The 14380-nt window shown below is 39.5% G+C and overlaps 1 protein-coding gene across 1 annotated transcript in view; it reads right to left on the bottom strand.

The window, feature by feature from the left end:
- The window catches only part of stk10 (serine/threonine kinase 10), a 39927-nt gene that overhangs the window by 1351 nt on the left and 24196 nt on the right, over positions 1-14380 (bottom strand). The window contains exons 6-19 of the mRNA XM_081615303.1: positions 13478-13672; positions 12981-13062; positions 8813-8947; positions 6591-6920; positions 6107-6502; positions 3212-3336; positions 2541-2664; positions 1498-1677; positions 1282-1374; positions 1060-1189; positions 854-978; positions 557-745; positions 350-475; positions 106-219 (exon numbers count right to left, since the gene is read on the bottom strand). Coding sequence (XP_081471429.1) covers positions 106-219; positions 350-475; positions 557-745; positions 854-978; positions 1060-1189; positions 1282-1374; positions 1498-1677; positions 2541-2664; positions 3212-3336; positions 6107-6502; positions 6591-6920; positions 8813-8947; positions 12981-13062; positions 13478-13672 — 2344 coding nt within the window. The remainder of the gene's footprint in view (positions 1-105; positions 220-349; positions 476-556; positions 746-853; positions 979-1059; positions 1190-1281; positions 1375-1497; positions 1678-2540; positions 2665-3211; positions 3337-6106; positions 6503-6590; positions 6921-8812; positions 8948-12980; positions 13063-13477; positions 13673-14380) is intronic.

Raw genomic sequence — 14380 nt, 5'->3', positions numbered from 1 at the left:
CATGTCAGAATGTCTCCAAAAAATGAAAACTTTAACAACTCAAGCATTCTGCTTTTTAGAGCTACAAAGTTGACTTTACGATGAGATAAAGTGGGAAACACTCGCCTTCTTCCTGACTCTCAGCTGCTCCCTCCACTCCTTCATCAGCTGTGCATGCTGCTCATCCAGATGCTTCAGCCTCTGAGTCTCATTCTCAATCAGCATGTGGCACTTTTCATTCTGAAAGACAGAAAAGATTGTTAGTTTGTAATAGGCACACAATTGAAACCGGAATAAAAATACCCATGACAGAACCCAAAAGATCAGCATGAAAAAAGACACAATCAGAGGAGAGGGAGCCGTTTCCCACCTGCAGCTGCTGCAGCTCCCTGATGTTGCTTTCACACTGGCCCATCATCTCCTTCAGCTGGTTCTCATGTTTTTGCAGCTGATGCTGCCTCTCTGCCTTCTGCCGCTTCTGCTCCTGCTGAGTGAACTGAACAGGGAAGGGAGTGGGTCACTAACAAGCCGACTCATAATGTTCTGCAGGGCAGAAAGGCGGCAGAGGCAGACCAACCTGCTTGACCTTTTCTCTGTCCTCTGAGGCGCTGCCCGTCGAATTGATGCGCAGACTCTTCTTGAACATCGTCATGCGAGTCTTCGCCTCATTGCGCTGGATTTTTGGCATCCGGGTTTTCTCCTGCTGCTGCCTGTTCTTCAGCAGCTCAATCATGCGCTGGTTGTAGGACTGCATTTGTTCTTGCTCCTGTAGACAGAAAACATTTACCCAGACTCAAAACTTGAGGCCCTTCATTTAATTTGGCTCATTAACGGTACATGGGACAGTAGGTGGACATACATCCAGCCCACTAACCTTTTCGTGTTTCTTTAGGAGTAGATGCCTCTGAAGGAAGTACTGGTCTTTCATTTGCTGCTTCAGCAGCTGGTGTTTGTCTAAGAGGTTCTTCTCCTCCATGTCCCATAACGTGGCCTCTCGCTCTAATCATGAAATAATCATCATGCTCATTTGTCCAAAATGCACAGGACTTTGGCTTCACTAGTGTTAGCAGTTTGCTGTACCTCTGATGAGTTCTTGCTTCTTGTTGAGACATTCTCTCTCGGTTTCTGCGATCTCCCTCTTGTTGTTGGAGAGGATCATCTTCAGTGTTGTATCTAGGAAGTTCTTCTGGTCCGCCACGAATTTCTCCTCCTAGAAAAAAAACAAACATCAAGGAAGGTAAGTTTGACAGTTATGAAGCCTTTAAAAAGTTTAAGCAAACATGTTAGGATCCTTCAGCTTACCTGCTTCATCTTTGATTCCTGGAAGAAGCTCATGCGCTGCTTCAAGGTGTCTTTTCGCTCACTCCGAGCCATCTTGTCAACTGAATGTTTAACCTAAGCAACACATACAGAAATCATCCAGCTGCTCCAGGTTTTATGCATTTCACTCCTCCATGTTTAATCCTGAATTTTACACAGTGAAATGACTAAAAGCAGGAATGTGCAGTTGAATCATACCTCCTTCTTCTTCTGTTTCAGCTGATCCATGAATTTGTGGTATTCTCTGTCTTGTTCTGTTTTGATGCGTTTGGTTTCTTCCTTGAGTTTAACGCTGTGTTCCGTCTCTATCTTCTCAATAGTTTGCTTCTGATGTTTCTCCATATTCTCCAGCTCAGTATCAAAATGCTTCTTCTTGGCCTGAGATGTACCAGGAGACAAACACTTCAAAATATGGACAGAGCTACAGCAAAAGAGTTGATTCTGTCTGAGCTTTTCAATTTTTTGTTATATTAAAAAATCAAAATCTATGGATTTTTTTCTGTCACAGACCAACAAGCAGCTGTAAACTGTACCAAGACCAAGTATTTATACTCGGTGCCTGTGAGTTAATGCTTTTTAGATTCACCTATTGGTGCGACTTCATCCATCTTGCTTTATGAAAATAGTTTAAAGTCCGTCAGATTAAGTGGGAAGTATCTGGGAACATTTTTATTTCTTTACTGATGTGTTTTCCAAAACTCTGAGGGTTTCTTATAAGGTGGTCCAGTATTTCACTCCATTTATGTTCAACTCTAACCATTAGCGGTTAGAGTTGAACATACCGTCCCTGCTGAAGAAAGAGTGTTTCCTAAGCATGATGCTGCCACCACCATGCTCTGTTCAAGGGGTCAGCCTAAAGCTAGGTTTGCACTCTCAGCTCTTTCCATTTTCAGAAGATGGACTGCACAGTGATTTATGAGATTCCCAAAATATTTTAAAATGGAACTCTTCTCTAAACTTCTGTTTTCACTTTTCACATTTTTATTTGTAAAATCATTAGAAAACCATGTATCATTTTCCATCTATGTTATATTTATGCTAAATGGTGTTACTTTCTGACATAGATGTGCAATAAAACACCGAATTTTATTGGTACAGCAACAAAATGCTTTTATAAGGCGAGTATGCCAAGTCAAACCTTTTACAGCTGATTTCTGTTAATAAACTAATTTAATATGTGGGTTTAAAAATGATTTCCAGAGAAGATTCTGTGTCAGGTTGTAGTTTAACTATGAACTCACATTTATTTCCTGGTCAAAGCGTTTCTGGATTTGCTCCCTCTGGGATTCCAGCTTTCCATTGAGAACAGCCAGAGCGCGTTGCTCTTCCTTCTGCAGAAAACGGAGCTCACGCAGCTCCTGACGCCTAAACACACACACACACACACACACACACACACACACACACACACACACACACACGCACACACACACACACACACACACACACACACACGCAAACAGGATATGTATTTTTACAAGTCAAAAAGAAAATGCAAAAATTTAAATAAACCTTTGACATCAAGTTGAAAAAATTAAGACAGTCAAAACATGACAATGCATTGTATTTATGTGATTTGTTTCTCCTTTTTTTAAAAGTCCTAAACAGATATATACACTCATCTGCAGTTTTGTGTAATGAACACTAGATGGCCCTATTGTGTCAAAGAGTCATTAAACAGAACACCCACAAAGCTTTAACCAGAGGTGAAACTTGCTCAAATTTCAGGCTAAAAATGTTTTCAAACTGAAAACAAAGAAAGAAGCAACATGGTCGCTTATCAAAGAGAAACCTGCATGCTCAAAAATGAATTCACTTAAAATATATCTGCAGAAGATCACAGAGCAGCAGGACCTACAGCTTTTCATCCATATGATAAGAGCTGAACATGGACACATAAACATGTGTTTACCTCAGAAATCTCATCTCCTCATCTTTCTTCTCGTCGTCCCGGATGATCTTTGAGGTCGTAACGCTCAGCTCCACGCCGTCCACAACAAACCTTCTGGTTCGCCTTAGAGTCTTGCTGGAAAAGTCCTGATGGTGGATAGACATGGAGGATTTATAGACCCTGAGTATGTTAGACAGCTTTTTTTTTTTTTTTTTTTTTTTACATGCTGTTTTTTTAGTAATAATAATAATAATTCTCACAGTCCCAGAAAATCATTTTGCAACATTTTTTTTATTTAGCACCCACTTAAGTCATGAGCTTTGATTTTGTATGAAACTCAGACTTAGTTTACATTTACAATGATCCGGCTGTGTTTGTGTGAATTTTGGTAATTCTTTTAAAGAACCAATAGTGAATCAAATACCAATAGATTTTCAATTGGTATCGAGTTGTTTTTTTTTTTTACACAACTTGACAATTCCATAATTTCCTGAAAAACCAGTCTCTTTTGTATTTATTTTTTTACATGAAACTTTTCTGAAATACTGACACCTCTTGACTTTAAACTGTTTTCTTAACTGAAAAAAACTAAAAATTTAAAATAACATGTGTGTGTAATCTTAACATTATCTTTAAAAACAATGTATTTTGTGTCTTAACGGTGAAAAAGGCCAGTGAAAAAAGTCAAAGTGAGGAGAATTCCTTTGAGTTATGCTTATTAAATCTCATGCAATTTTCTTCAAACTAATTAAAAGCAACAAACACAAACTTCTTTCAGATTAGTGTCATCTTCTGAATGAGTCTCAAGTGTTTGCTGTGTGTGTTTGGTGTGTGTGTGACGACCAAGGCGTCGTTAAAGTTCCTGTTGGTCGGGTTCGTCTACAAGCAGCCAGACTCTCAATCTATCAACAGAGCAGGAAGAAGCTAAAAGGCCTCATCTACTGGATACAAAACCTTTTTATTCTTAGTCTGTGTTTAAATGGAAATGAGGAGTCTCTCGCTGAAAACTAAATACACTTTATAAAAGACATAAGAGAACAACAATATTAATCAAATGACATTGTTTAACATTTTTTAAAAACAAATCAAGTTTCAGTTCAACCACCTCAAGACTAGACAGAAAAGTTATGGGAAAACTAAGAATGTGTTGCTTATGGTGAATCTCACTGAGCCTCTACAGGCGGGTATTAAATTATTAAAATACATTCGTATTTCGGGGTGTGATACACTGCTACAGAACTTTTTGTGAAAGTCATAAAGTCAAAGTCTGAAGTGACTGAGACAGAAGAGACTGTCTGAAGTGAACAGACACTTCAGACAGTCACAGTTTTTACTGTGACTGTCCAGTCAGATGACCATTGGCTATTTTTATAAGCAACTTGTATAAAGGAAAGAGATTAAAGCTCAATATCCTGCTGTGTCTGTTAAAGACTCTTATTTTGAATAAGTGAAGGAAGTAGAATTGCTTTGCTTTGTTAACAGAGTCATATCAGAAACTGTTTGGCTAAAATGCAGTACTAGCTGCTTTTTGTAACAAAGGTTGATATTTTAGGTTACTTTGTAGAAAAACGCTGAATATATGAGGAAAAAACAAGCATGTCAGAGGTTCTGTGATGCCGTTGGAACCTCACTAGAGGAAGTAGAGTCACAAACTCTTTGGAAAACAATGAGGTGAATAAATGTTATACTGCAGTAGCATCAAGTACATCAAGTTATTTTAAGGTTTTTTACACGTTACAATCCAGCAGAGCAAATCCACGTCCAACCGTTTTTCTTATTTTGGTTAATTTGATTTTATTTTTGTTCTCCTCCATCACTGAACGACATCAAGTCTCAGTATTCAAAAAACTAAAGGCCTTAAGAAATGAGAAACAACTTAAGTTTTTCTTGCACAATACTTTTGGGGGAGCAGTTTAAAACTCAGACCAGAGCCACACAGTCCAGATGGAAAGCTTTGGTACATCAGGGCACCCAGCTTTGTATCCATCTGATGAGTTCATTCCTTTTCTAGTGAGAATTTATTCCATATTAGAAAAAGCAAAACATAAAAGAATAATAATCAGGTAATGTGTAGAGCATATTTTCTCTACATTTCAATCACTGTTGATCTTCTCCATTTCCAAATACGAACGCCTCCAGATGCCTCGATGTAGTCATTACCTATATAGCATCAATATTCTGTTCTGGAAAATAAATTATGCAGACAGTAGACTTTGAATCTGTGTCTGTCAGTTAGCCTCCAGAAACAACTATGTGACAATGAGCTCCATAGAAACTTCCACTCACAATAGTGAATGTGGGACTGTGCCCACACAAAGGGCACCATTGGTTCCTGATGACTGTGAATGAATGTGTTATATGGATACTTGGCTTCACCAGCTTCTAGTTTAGTAGCTTCCATCTCTTTGGACAGTCAGTGGCTCATTGTTGAGATAAAATCACTTCACTTTTGACAGACTGAAAATGAAGCTTTAATCTGGACCCGTGTCGTGAGGTGTAACATGTGGCGTAAACCCGATGGGAGACAGACTATCTTCTGTGTCGGACAGTTAACGCCCTCGCCCCAAAACACAACACAGCACTGTTTCAGTTGCTGACGAGGTGCAGAGAAGAAGTTTTTCCAAGGTGGAGTTTTCCTACAGAGGCACTGAGATCCCTCTCTGTAAGCCTTTGACTCCTAAATACAGGTCAGAGTAAACACACAGCTCTAAAACAAGGTGTGTTTTATTGAATCTATTACCATTATGTCCACAGTTTTTCCTCATCTTCTCTAAAACTAAGAGGTTCTCTAAGAAACCGGCTGGTTTTGGAATTGACTTTTAGTGATGCAGACAATCAGCCTTGCTAATAGAAGTTGCTTTCCAGATAAGATACATGTTAAACATATTATTGTGTTATGTTTTAAGTTTTACTGACCCTTCCAGGTATGGTGACGTTCTCCTGTTTAACCGACATGCTGTCCGATCCTAGGCTCCCCGTTAACGAGTTCCGTTTGTGATTCCTTCCGTTGGCTTGCGGCGAGGCCGGCTCCGCGTTCCTTCCTATCGACAGACGATCTGCCTTCCCTTTGCTTATTGTGTCGTTCAGGACATCGTGAGGCTGTGGTACCGGGGAAGCAGCAAAGGATGGGGTGGGAGTGGACCCAGGAGTCCTGTTGGGACTCGAGCTTGGAGTGGGTGAGTCTCTGCTGCCAGTCATCTTTCCCTCAGATATATGGACCCTTGGTATGTGCCAGTTGATCATACTGTCAAGTTTTTCTGTAGTCATCTCAAGTGGGGGTGGCCGTTCATTCTCTGGTGTCTCTAAAGCCGCCTGGGGGATTAACAGTTGTTATTAATACAAACTTCGTCTTAAACTGCTTGAACAAACTACGGGAAATGAAACGGATTTAGCTGAGCACCTTCTCCTCCTCCATTGTGGGGGTAATCTTTCCATCCTCAATGCCAGAGTCTGAGCTGGAGGTCTTTGTTGAGGCCTCGCTCTCAGCTTTCTCAGACTCCAGTACCTCATCAGCCAGCCGGCCCCCCACCTCCTCTGGATCTTTGTGAGAGACGGCGAAGCGTGGCAAGGGCACAGGCACTGAGGGTCGGTGCTCCTCTGCTGGCGTGCCGGGCCGAGCCAGTCTCCTGGGTAAAGGTACAGGTGAGGGTGTGGTGGGGCTTGGAGTGTCCGCCGACTGATCTTCATCCAAACTGGTCTGACTCGTCTGGCATGGCTCCTTTTCTGGTGGCTGGAGGAAACAGAGAGGCATTGTTATGCATCCGTGATACGAATCATTCATGTTTTTTTAGGATTTAAGTTCCTAAATGTTAATGTTTTCAACCTTTGCTTCTAGTCCAAATGCTAATGGATGAAGTTATTCATACTTCCTACATCTAGTCAATTCAACTGAACCTTTGGCTAAAAGGAATGCTGGCCTTCCTCCTTCATGCTCACTTTACCTGCGACAGAGATGGTCATCCAATCTCTCCTGAAAGAACCAACTGGATAAGAGTTTTTACAGTAATTGTTACCCAAGATGTGACTCTAGATAATCACCTCCTTTGTTTTGCATGAAGCAGATTATAAATTAAAATGAACGCCATTTGAAATTCAGGGTAATTATACATCAGTGAATATTTTGACTAAGCATTTTATTAATACCTATTACTATTTATTAAATTATTCAATCTAGATTTATGAAATATCTTCATATTTTTAGGGTCAAGTTATGACTCCTGTGTTTTTGTAATTTGGCAATACTTTCCAGCTCTGAGTGAAATATGGAATAAATGATTGGCTAAATTTCAATCCTTTGGTAAAAAAAACATGTTTTTTTTCTGTTCTTGCTTAAAGAGGAGATCAGCAATAAATACAATAAATATTTATTATGTTATTTGCAGAGATACACTGAGAAATCAGCAAATATCCAGAATCAGGTGGTTTTCTTCTCAAAATGTCCTGATCAAAATTCAAACTTTTTCCCCAGTCAGTCGATTCAACACCAGAAACCAAAAACAGTTCAGTTAGCCAAAACCCATCTTCAGGGTGGAAGTCGGTGCAGAAGGAAGACGGCTTTTTAAGTTGGTTAAACATTTGAGGCACCATTTCAAACTATGTTCTGTCTGCGTTTATCTAAGCGGCTACTTTTAAAGCAGGAGGCGGAGAATGAGCAGAAATCCAGAAGACAGAGCAGAGTGCAGCCAAGTGGCCATGGTTTTCCTTTTGACCTATCACCTTATCCATCATGGAACATGGAGATGGAAATGTTGGCACCGTTTTTGGAAATCTAAAATAGCCAAAGGTTATCCATTTTCTAAAGGAAGTCCACGCAGACATTGTCTTTATTTCTGGAACAAATATTTTCAGTGCTTGAAACTTTTAATATAAAGGAGAATCAATTAAGACTGATATTGGTAGACTCCACTCATGTGTCTGTTAGTTTTTCTAAAATTCAACACATTAACAGTGAGATAATAATATTTGACACAAAGATGAGAACAGCTAAACCCCTGTGTGAAGTCAGAAGCGATCATAACGCAAAACAACTTTTGTAAGCATCTAACTTTAGTGGTGCAAAAACATGTAAAAAAGGAAAACATTTGTTCCCAGGAGACAAACTGGCCAATGGACTCTTTAGAGGCCTGGAAACTGGTTTATTTAAAGGTCAGTATGGCATCAAAACAATGAGAACCCTTACATAAATTTACTTCATCTGGAGTGGTGAGACAACAACAATTTCCATACAGAAGCAAGGTTAAAAGCAGGCGCCTATATTTAAACACATCTGGGTGTGAGGGAATGCCAGTATTCCGGCTTCTGTTCCTTTGTTTGTGCTGCCTGCCCTCTCCTACTCTAACTTTCTAACGGTCTCAGCAAAACCAAACAAAACCCATCGGTGCAGGGACTGTGTTTACCGGAAGGAAAATGTTGCTTGACTGGGATAACCAGTAAAGTAAAACAACAAGCAGGTCTGAAGCATAACTTCTGGGCTTTTTGGGGGAAATGTGCATGTAAGCATGTTCCTAAATCTCATTTATACACTACTGGGTAAATACTTTTTACCTTCGAGGAAACACTCCTCACTTGTTTTGGAAATAAAAAACTGGCAAAGAGTGAAATGACAGAACAGAAGCATGGTACCTCAATGAGATCCATTGTGTCGTCGTCTTCTCCTTCCTCTCTATTGTCTTCAATTTCCTCCATGACCTCAGCTTTGGCCTCGGCCACCAGCTCGATCAGTGGACGGTTGGAGGTCACCGTCTTCACAAAAGGGTGCTGTGGACAGAGAGCAATGAGTGATTATTGATTGAAGGCATTTCTGACAAACAAGCACACTTATGCTGTAATTGTTAATGCCAGTTCAAAGTGACAGAACTCACAAGGCTCCCAGTCACCAAAACAAAGAACAGGACAATCCTCCTGGAGGAAGCTGGACGAGTTATCCATGGAAATACTCTCAAATAACGTCCACCGGGACAATTTTTCCATTTAATAAGCCTTTCCTTTTAGGTCCCAAGTCTTTTAAGTAAACATATTTATTGAGTTGAACTATAATTTTCTAATAAATAGTGTCAGGAGCTGACTGCTTTTTACTGAATTACTTTTAATGTAAAATATTGTTGTGCATACAGCATGAGTTATTACTCCATTTGAAGTTTTCCACATACTTTCTTCTTGTTGAGAAAACTGACTGGTTAATTCAGATGAGTTTAATACAATAAACTGGTTTAAGAATGTTCTTTTATCCATTTTCTAACTTTTGAACATCAACATACATCTGTCCACCTGACACCACATGACCTGTTCTGAGGTCCGAGTCACTTTGAAGAGTGGTAAACAGAAATGCTGCATCATAATCCCCCAGGGATACATGAATTACTAACTAAAGATTCTTGTGCAGTTTGATCAAACTAAAAAACATGTAAAGTAGAAATAAAATACTGTGGTATTCTCAAGAGAATTTGTGTGACTTCATGCAAATTATTTTTTAAAGTTATTCAGCCTGAGATCATGCATGTTCATTTTTAAGGCATGTTTTATAGGGCACTTTATGACACTCATAGGTTTATGTTGTAGCTTAAATATGCATAATTAATATTCAAATCAACTAAAATCAGAAAAGGTCAAACATTACTCGTCTTTACTTGGTAGTGATTCTGGACTTAGCTGGATTTAAAATAAATTCTCCTAATTAGATTAAATCATTTATTTTCTCACCGTTTCAAAGATATAGAATCTGTTTTGAAAAATAATTTCATTCTTTGAGTTTATCATGTGATAATTAAAAATCAACGCTTATTTAACTGAAAACACAACAATTTGAATCATCCTGGACATAAAATGAATAGAAAAATACTTTTAATAGGATGTCACTGCTAAAGGAAGAGACAGCCAACACACACCAGGCAAAGCAACAGAAAACTCTTTCTGCAGGTGAAAAACTTTTCTCCCTGTGAGTTTTATTGTGATGCTACAGCAGGAGCAGCATCACAATAAAACTCTGATGCTGTTGTTCAGAACAAAATACCGCTTAATTGTAGTGCAAAGAAGATAAAAAGTTAAATTAGAAAGGTAAATGCTGCAGGGATAAAACATGGGTCATTCATTATTCAGTGACTTTGCACTTGAGTGTAATTTAACTGGAACAGCTGACAAAGGGGGAAAAGGCTGCAGGCGGTGCTGGACCATGCAGTGTGTAGACGCCTGGTGTTCTTGCGCTTGCTGTGCGCCGTCACGCTTGTTTATGTTCAGGCTTTGTCCTCAAGAAGTGCATTGGGCTTCGGCTCAAATGACAAACAGCAGTCAGCCCCTGTCTAATGTCCAGCTCACACACCGAGTTCGTTCCATCCATGAAACACATCCACACCCATGAAGGCCTGAAGCTGCTGCTGCACGTACCAAGTGGCTGAACAAAATGTAAGTAGGTGAAAATGACATGCAACAATTCTTATTTTATACAACCTGGTTATGCAATATACATGCTTTCAACACACACTCACAGGAAGATTATCTTTATGAGCAATAAACTGTTGCTTAACCTAAAGCAGGTTTTATGCATTTCTTCTGGAGCCGGTTCCGCATGTCAGGACAAAAAGACCTTCACGGTGGGAGCCTTGTCCAAACTTTAAAACAGACCAAGTTTAAACTATTCTACACCTAATAATCTACAGAAGTAAAATACTAGCAATATTTGAATTTAATAGCAGGTTGTGTAATTCATTCTGATCATCTTCAAACAATCAGTGTCAGGCGTTTCTAACCAATACCTGCTGTTAGTCCATCTGTGATTCTGTCACTGTCTGCCAGAAAACTTTAGTCTAAAACAAGGAGTTCATGTTCCTCACTGCTCTCTTCAGCTTCTGTGAACAACATGCAGTCTGCTGGTGAACACCCTCCACCACGCCGTTTCCAGCTTTATAACTACTGTCAATCTGTAAAATAAATGTTTCTCTCCAACTTACAGTTCTGCACCTGCCAGTTGTCTGCCACTACATGATGACTAAAAACTATTAATAAAAAAAAAAAATTCAACTTTTAATAATAAAGTTGCGCAGAACTGCTACGCCAAGACTAGCCATGTTTTCTATTTTTTAAAAACACTGCAGTATAATTTACTTTCCATCTTGTCCTTTTCACGGTGCCAGACTCGAAGCGGATGGAGATTTGACATGCATGGCGTGAAAAGATCAGACATGAACAAGATGGTCCAGTGGGTTACATGCATGCAGCTACCTTTGAATTATTCAGGGAAAAAAAACAGAGTTTCTAGTAGCAAGAAGTCACTCCTCTGGTTTTTGCCCGGTGGCTCGGCTAGGTTCTGGTTTAAGGTTATAATCAGCTTTAGACTGGGGTCAAGAAAATTGTTATTTTAGCCCACGTAAAGAAAACTTTCCTGCCTTTAATTTACCTAAAGTAAAAAGAAAAAAAGTCTGGAGTTTCTGTCAGAGTGCTTCATTTCTTACTACTCTACATAATATTTAGGGACTGTTGTATTTACAATAAAATCTAGACATTAAAAAATAAAAAAAGATTATGCACACTATATAAAATGAGAAACTCTGAGGGAGGAGAAGCTGCTTGCATCGTAGGGAATACTAGTCACCCAGATGGTCTGCAGCCAGCCACACAGTCAAAGTGGCGGATAATGTTTCATGATGTTTTGCATACATTCCTCACAGGAAAACATGTGGGATAGATAAAACAAGACCAGAGTTAAACTGATGATTAATTCCCATTTCCCATGAAAAGCTTCATGACGCCGACTTGAAGCCTTTCATTTGTTTCATAATTTAGTTTCTTTATGTAGCTCAATCTGCACTCCAGACGCTCTTATCTATGATTCATCCCAATTTTCGTGAAATCACTCCAAATCTCTTCTGCTTATGAAAGATGTGGATACCTGAACTGGAGAGCGAAACCTAAAACTTGTCTTAAACTACGGTAATTCCCAACGAGGTGACATCACCGGACAACACCACCTCCACCGTGTAAGCATCTAGCAGCGTTGGGAGCAGCAGGCATGATAAACATCTAAAACTTCCAGCAGCGGACCAAAGAGCTGCACCACACCCGTCTCTTTCCCCTTGCAGGAGAACAGACAGAATTCCCGTCGGGCCTGGGTCTTGGATTTTTCATCTCTTCCTCCCACTAATTGACGTAGAGAAGGTGGTCCTGCCCTGCTGCTGGCTCAGAGTGGGCCTGTAAATAGCTGGCATTCCCCTCCTCAGCTGTGGGGTCCAGCTGGGGAGGGGAACGAATCTCAACAGATGCTACTCCTCCTCCTTTAACCCACACCCATCTTTCTGTTTCTCTGATTTTCTCGGCTTACAATTTTGAAAAGAGGAACTTTGACTAACAGAGAGAATCTGAGTTTGTTTCATAGAAAAAACATTTCCAACCCTTTCTAATTATTAATATAGGCACTTTTATTTGAGTTGCCAGTCACTACAAATAATTTATTTTGTGAAGATTTATAATCTTAAAATTAGTACAACCATTTTTAGTACATAAATAGTATTAATACTCTATTTTTAAGCAGACATATTTGTTGGCACAGCTGATAAACAGATGCCCTAAAAACAAATTTTTCTTTATAACTGCAACATTTATTAGTGCATCTTTGTTCAGTCAGAAAAAAAGAAACAATCATCAGTTTATTCATGTATATTTGGATCATTTCATTTATATTACTCAACTTGACTCTGTTCAACTAGGATAAGAAAAGAACAAGGGTAAAGTTATGTCATGTGCTTACCGGTAAGTGTAACCTTGCACAGATTGTAACTTTGCACACTTTATTGCTCCTTACCTCCAACAGCTGTGCTGCACTGGGGCGACACTCTGGGTTCTTATCCAAAGATTTCCTCAAGAAGTCATTAAAATCCCTCGACCTGGAGCAAATGCATAAAAACAGCTTCGGTTAGTAAGAAGAGGGGAGATGGATGGCAGAAGAAATGTGGTTGCAACACAATAAAAATATGCAGAAGTTGCATGATGTTGATCCAAGCGAATCATCCCGTCACAGATATCCACCAGGCATGATGACTCAGCAACTCGTCACTGATAACCACAATAAATTTAGCTACAACAGAACATTAAGACTCGTAAAGCTGATAGGGATAGATACGGCTTGGCCTCTCTTGTTGTTGTACTTTCATAAAGAGACTGTAGGTGGAGATTTCAGAGATTTCCAAATGAAAACAAACAGGAAGCTCTTATGTTCCAGGCTGTTTACTTACTTTGCACTGTTAGATTAAAACAATTTAGAGGTTTTATATTCAGGCTTTCCACATTTGCCATCATTACCATTTACTAGGCTGGTCCAGGGTTGGGGGTTCTGACTTGGCGACCTTCAGCAGGACCCTCATTGGGTTGAGCTCATGGTGAGGGGGTTCGATTTGTGCGAGCTCGATCAACGTGATTCCAAGAGACCAGATGTCGGCCTTGTAGTCGTAAGGAGCGTCCTTCATCGTCTCACACATCACCACCTCTGGAGCCATCCTGGAGCAAGCAAATCAAACATTCATCACTGGTTTCCTTTCATAGCGCATGAATGTCTAAAAACATAATTCTACTTGGCAAAAAAAGAAGCAATTCTGCAACCGAGCAGCAGATTTGATTAAACTTCATTTATAAGTGAATTATCTGTGGCTTTTATGACAGAGAACAAAGTAAATAAAACTGAAGAGTGAAACGTTTCTCTTCTTAGACAAAGTAGGAACCAAAACTATCATTTCAGTTTATAACAGCACCACTGTACAACATGAATTTCAACTACGTCTTACTATGAACCGCGTCGGTTCTCTTATCAGCCGCCATCAATGAATCATAACCTGCACTAGTCACTGATCAACAGCTGCAACAAATATTCGCCTAGAGGATCACACCGTAGAACAAGGTTCATACAGAAACTGATCCTGGTTCTCAAACAGAGAACTACAGCAGCTCAAAGTGAACTGCTGAGATGAGGTCATGATGCCTCTAAGCTTTTTTTTTTTTTTTTTTTTGCCATTTGTTGTCAACCAAAAATTATTCCAGACATAAAAATGATTATTGACAAACTATTTATTTATGCTTTCTTGTGTACCTCAAACATTTGCATGCACTGTGTAAGTACAACGCAATACACTTTTCAGTACATGCATCTCCTGCTGAAGAGAGCAACAAAACGATCAAACAGGTTTTAATGAGGATAATAAACCCAAAAAT

Source organism: Poecilia reticulata, chromosome 14 (genome assembly GCF_904066995.2).
Source record: "Poecilia reticulata chromosome 14, P_reticulata-male-v2, whole genome shotgun sequence".
In the NCBI taxonomy this organism is placed as follows: domain Eukaryota; kingdom Metazoa; phylum Chordata; class Actinopteri; order Cyprinodontiformes; family Poeciliidae; genus Poecilia; species Poecilia reticulata.
The sequence above is the reverse complement of the archived record's forward strand: the minus strand, read 5'-3'. Positions and strand labels throughout refer to the sequence as shown.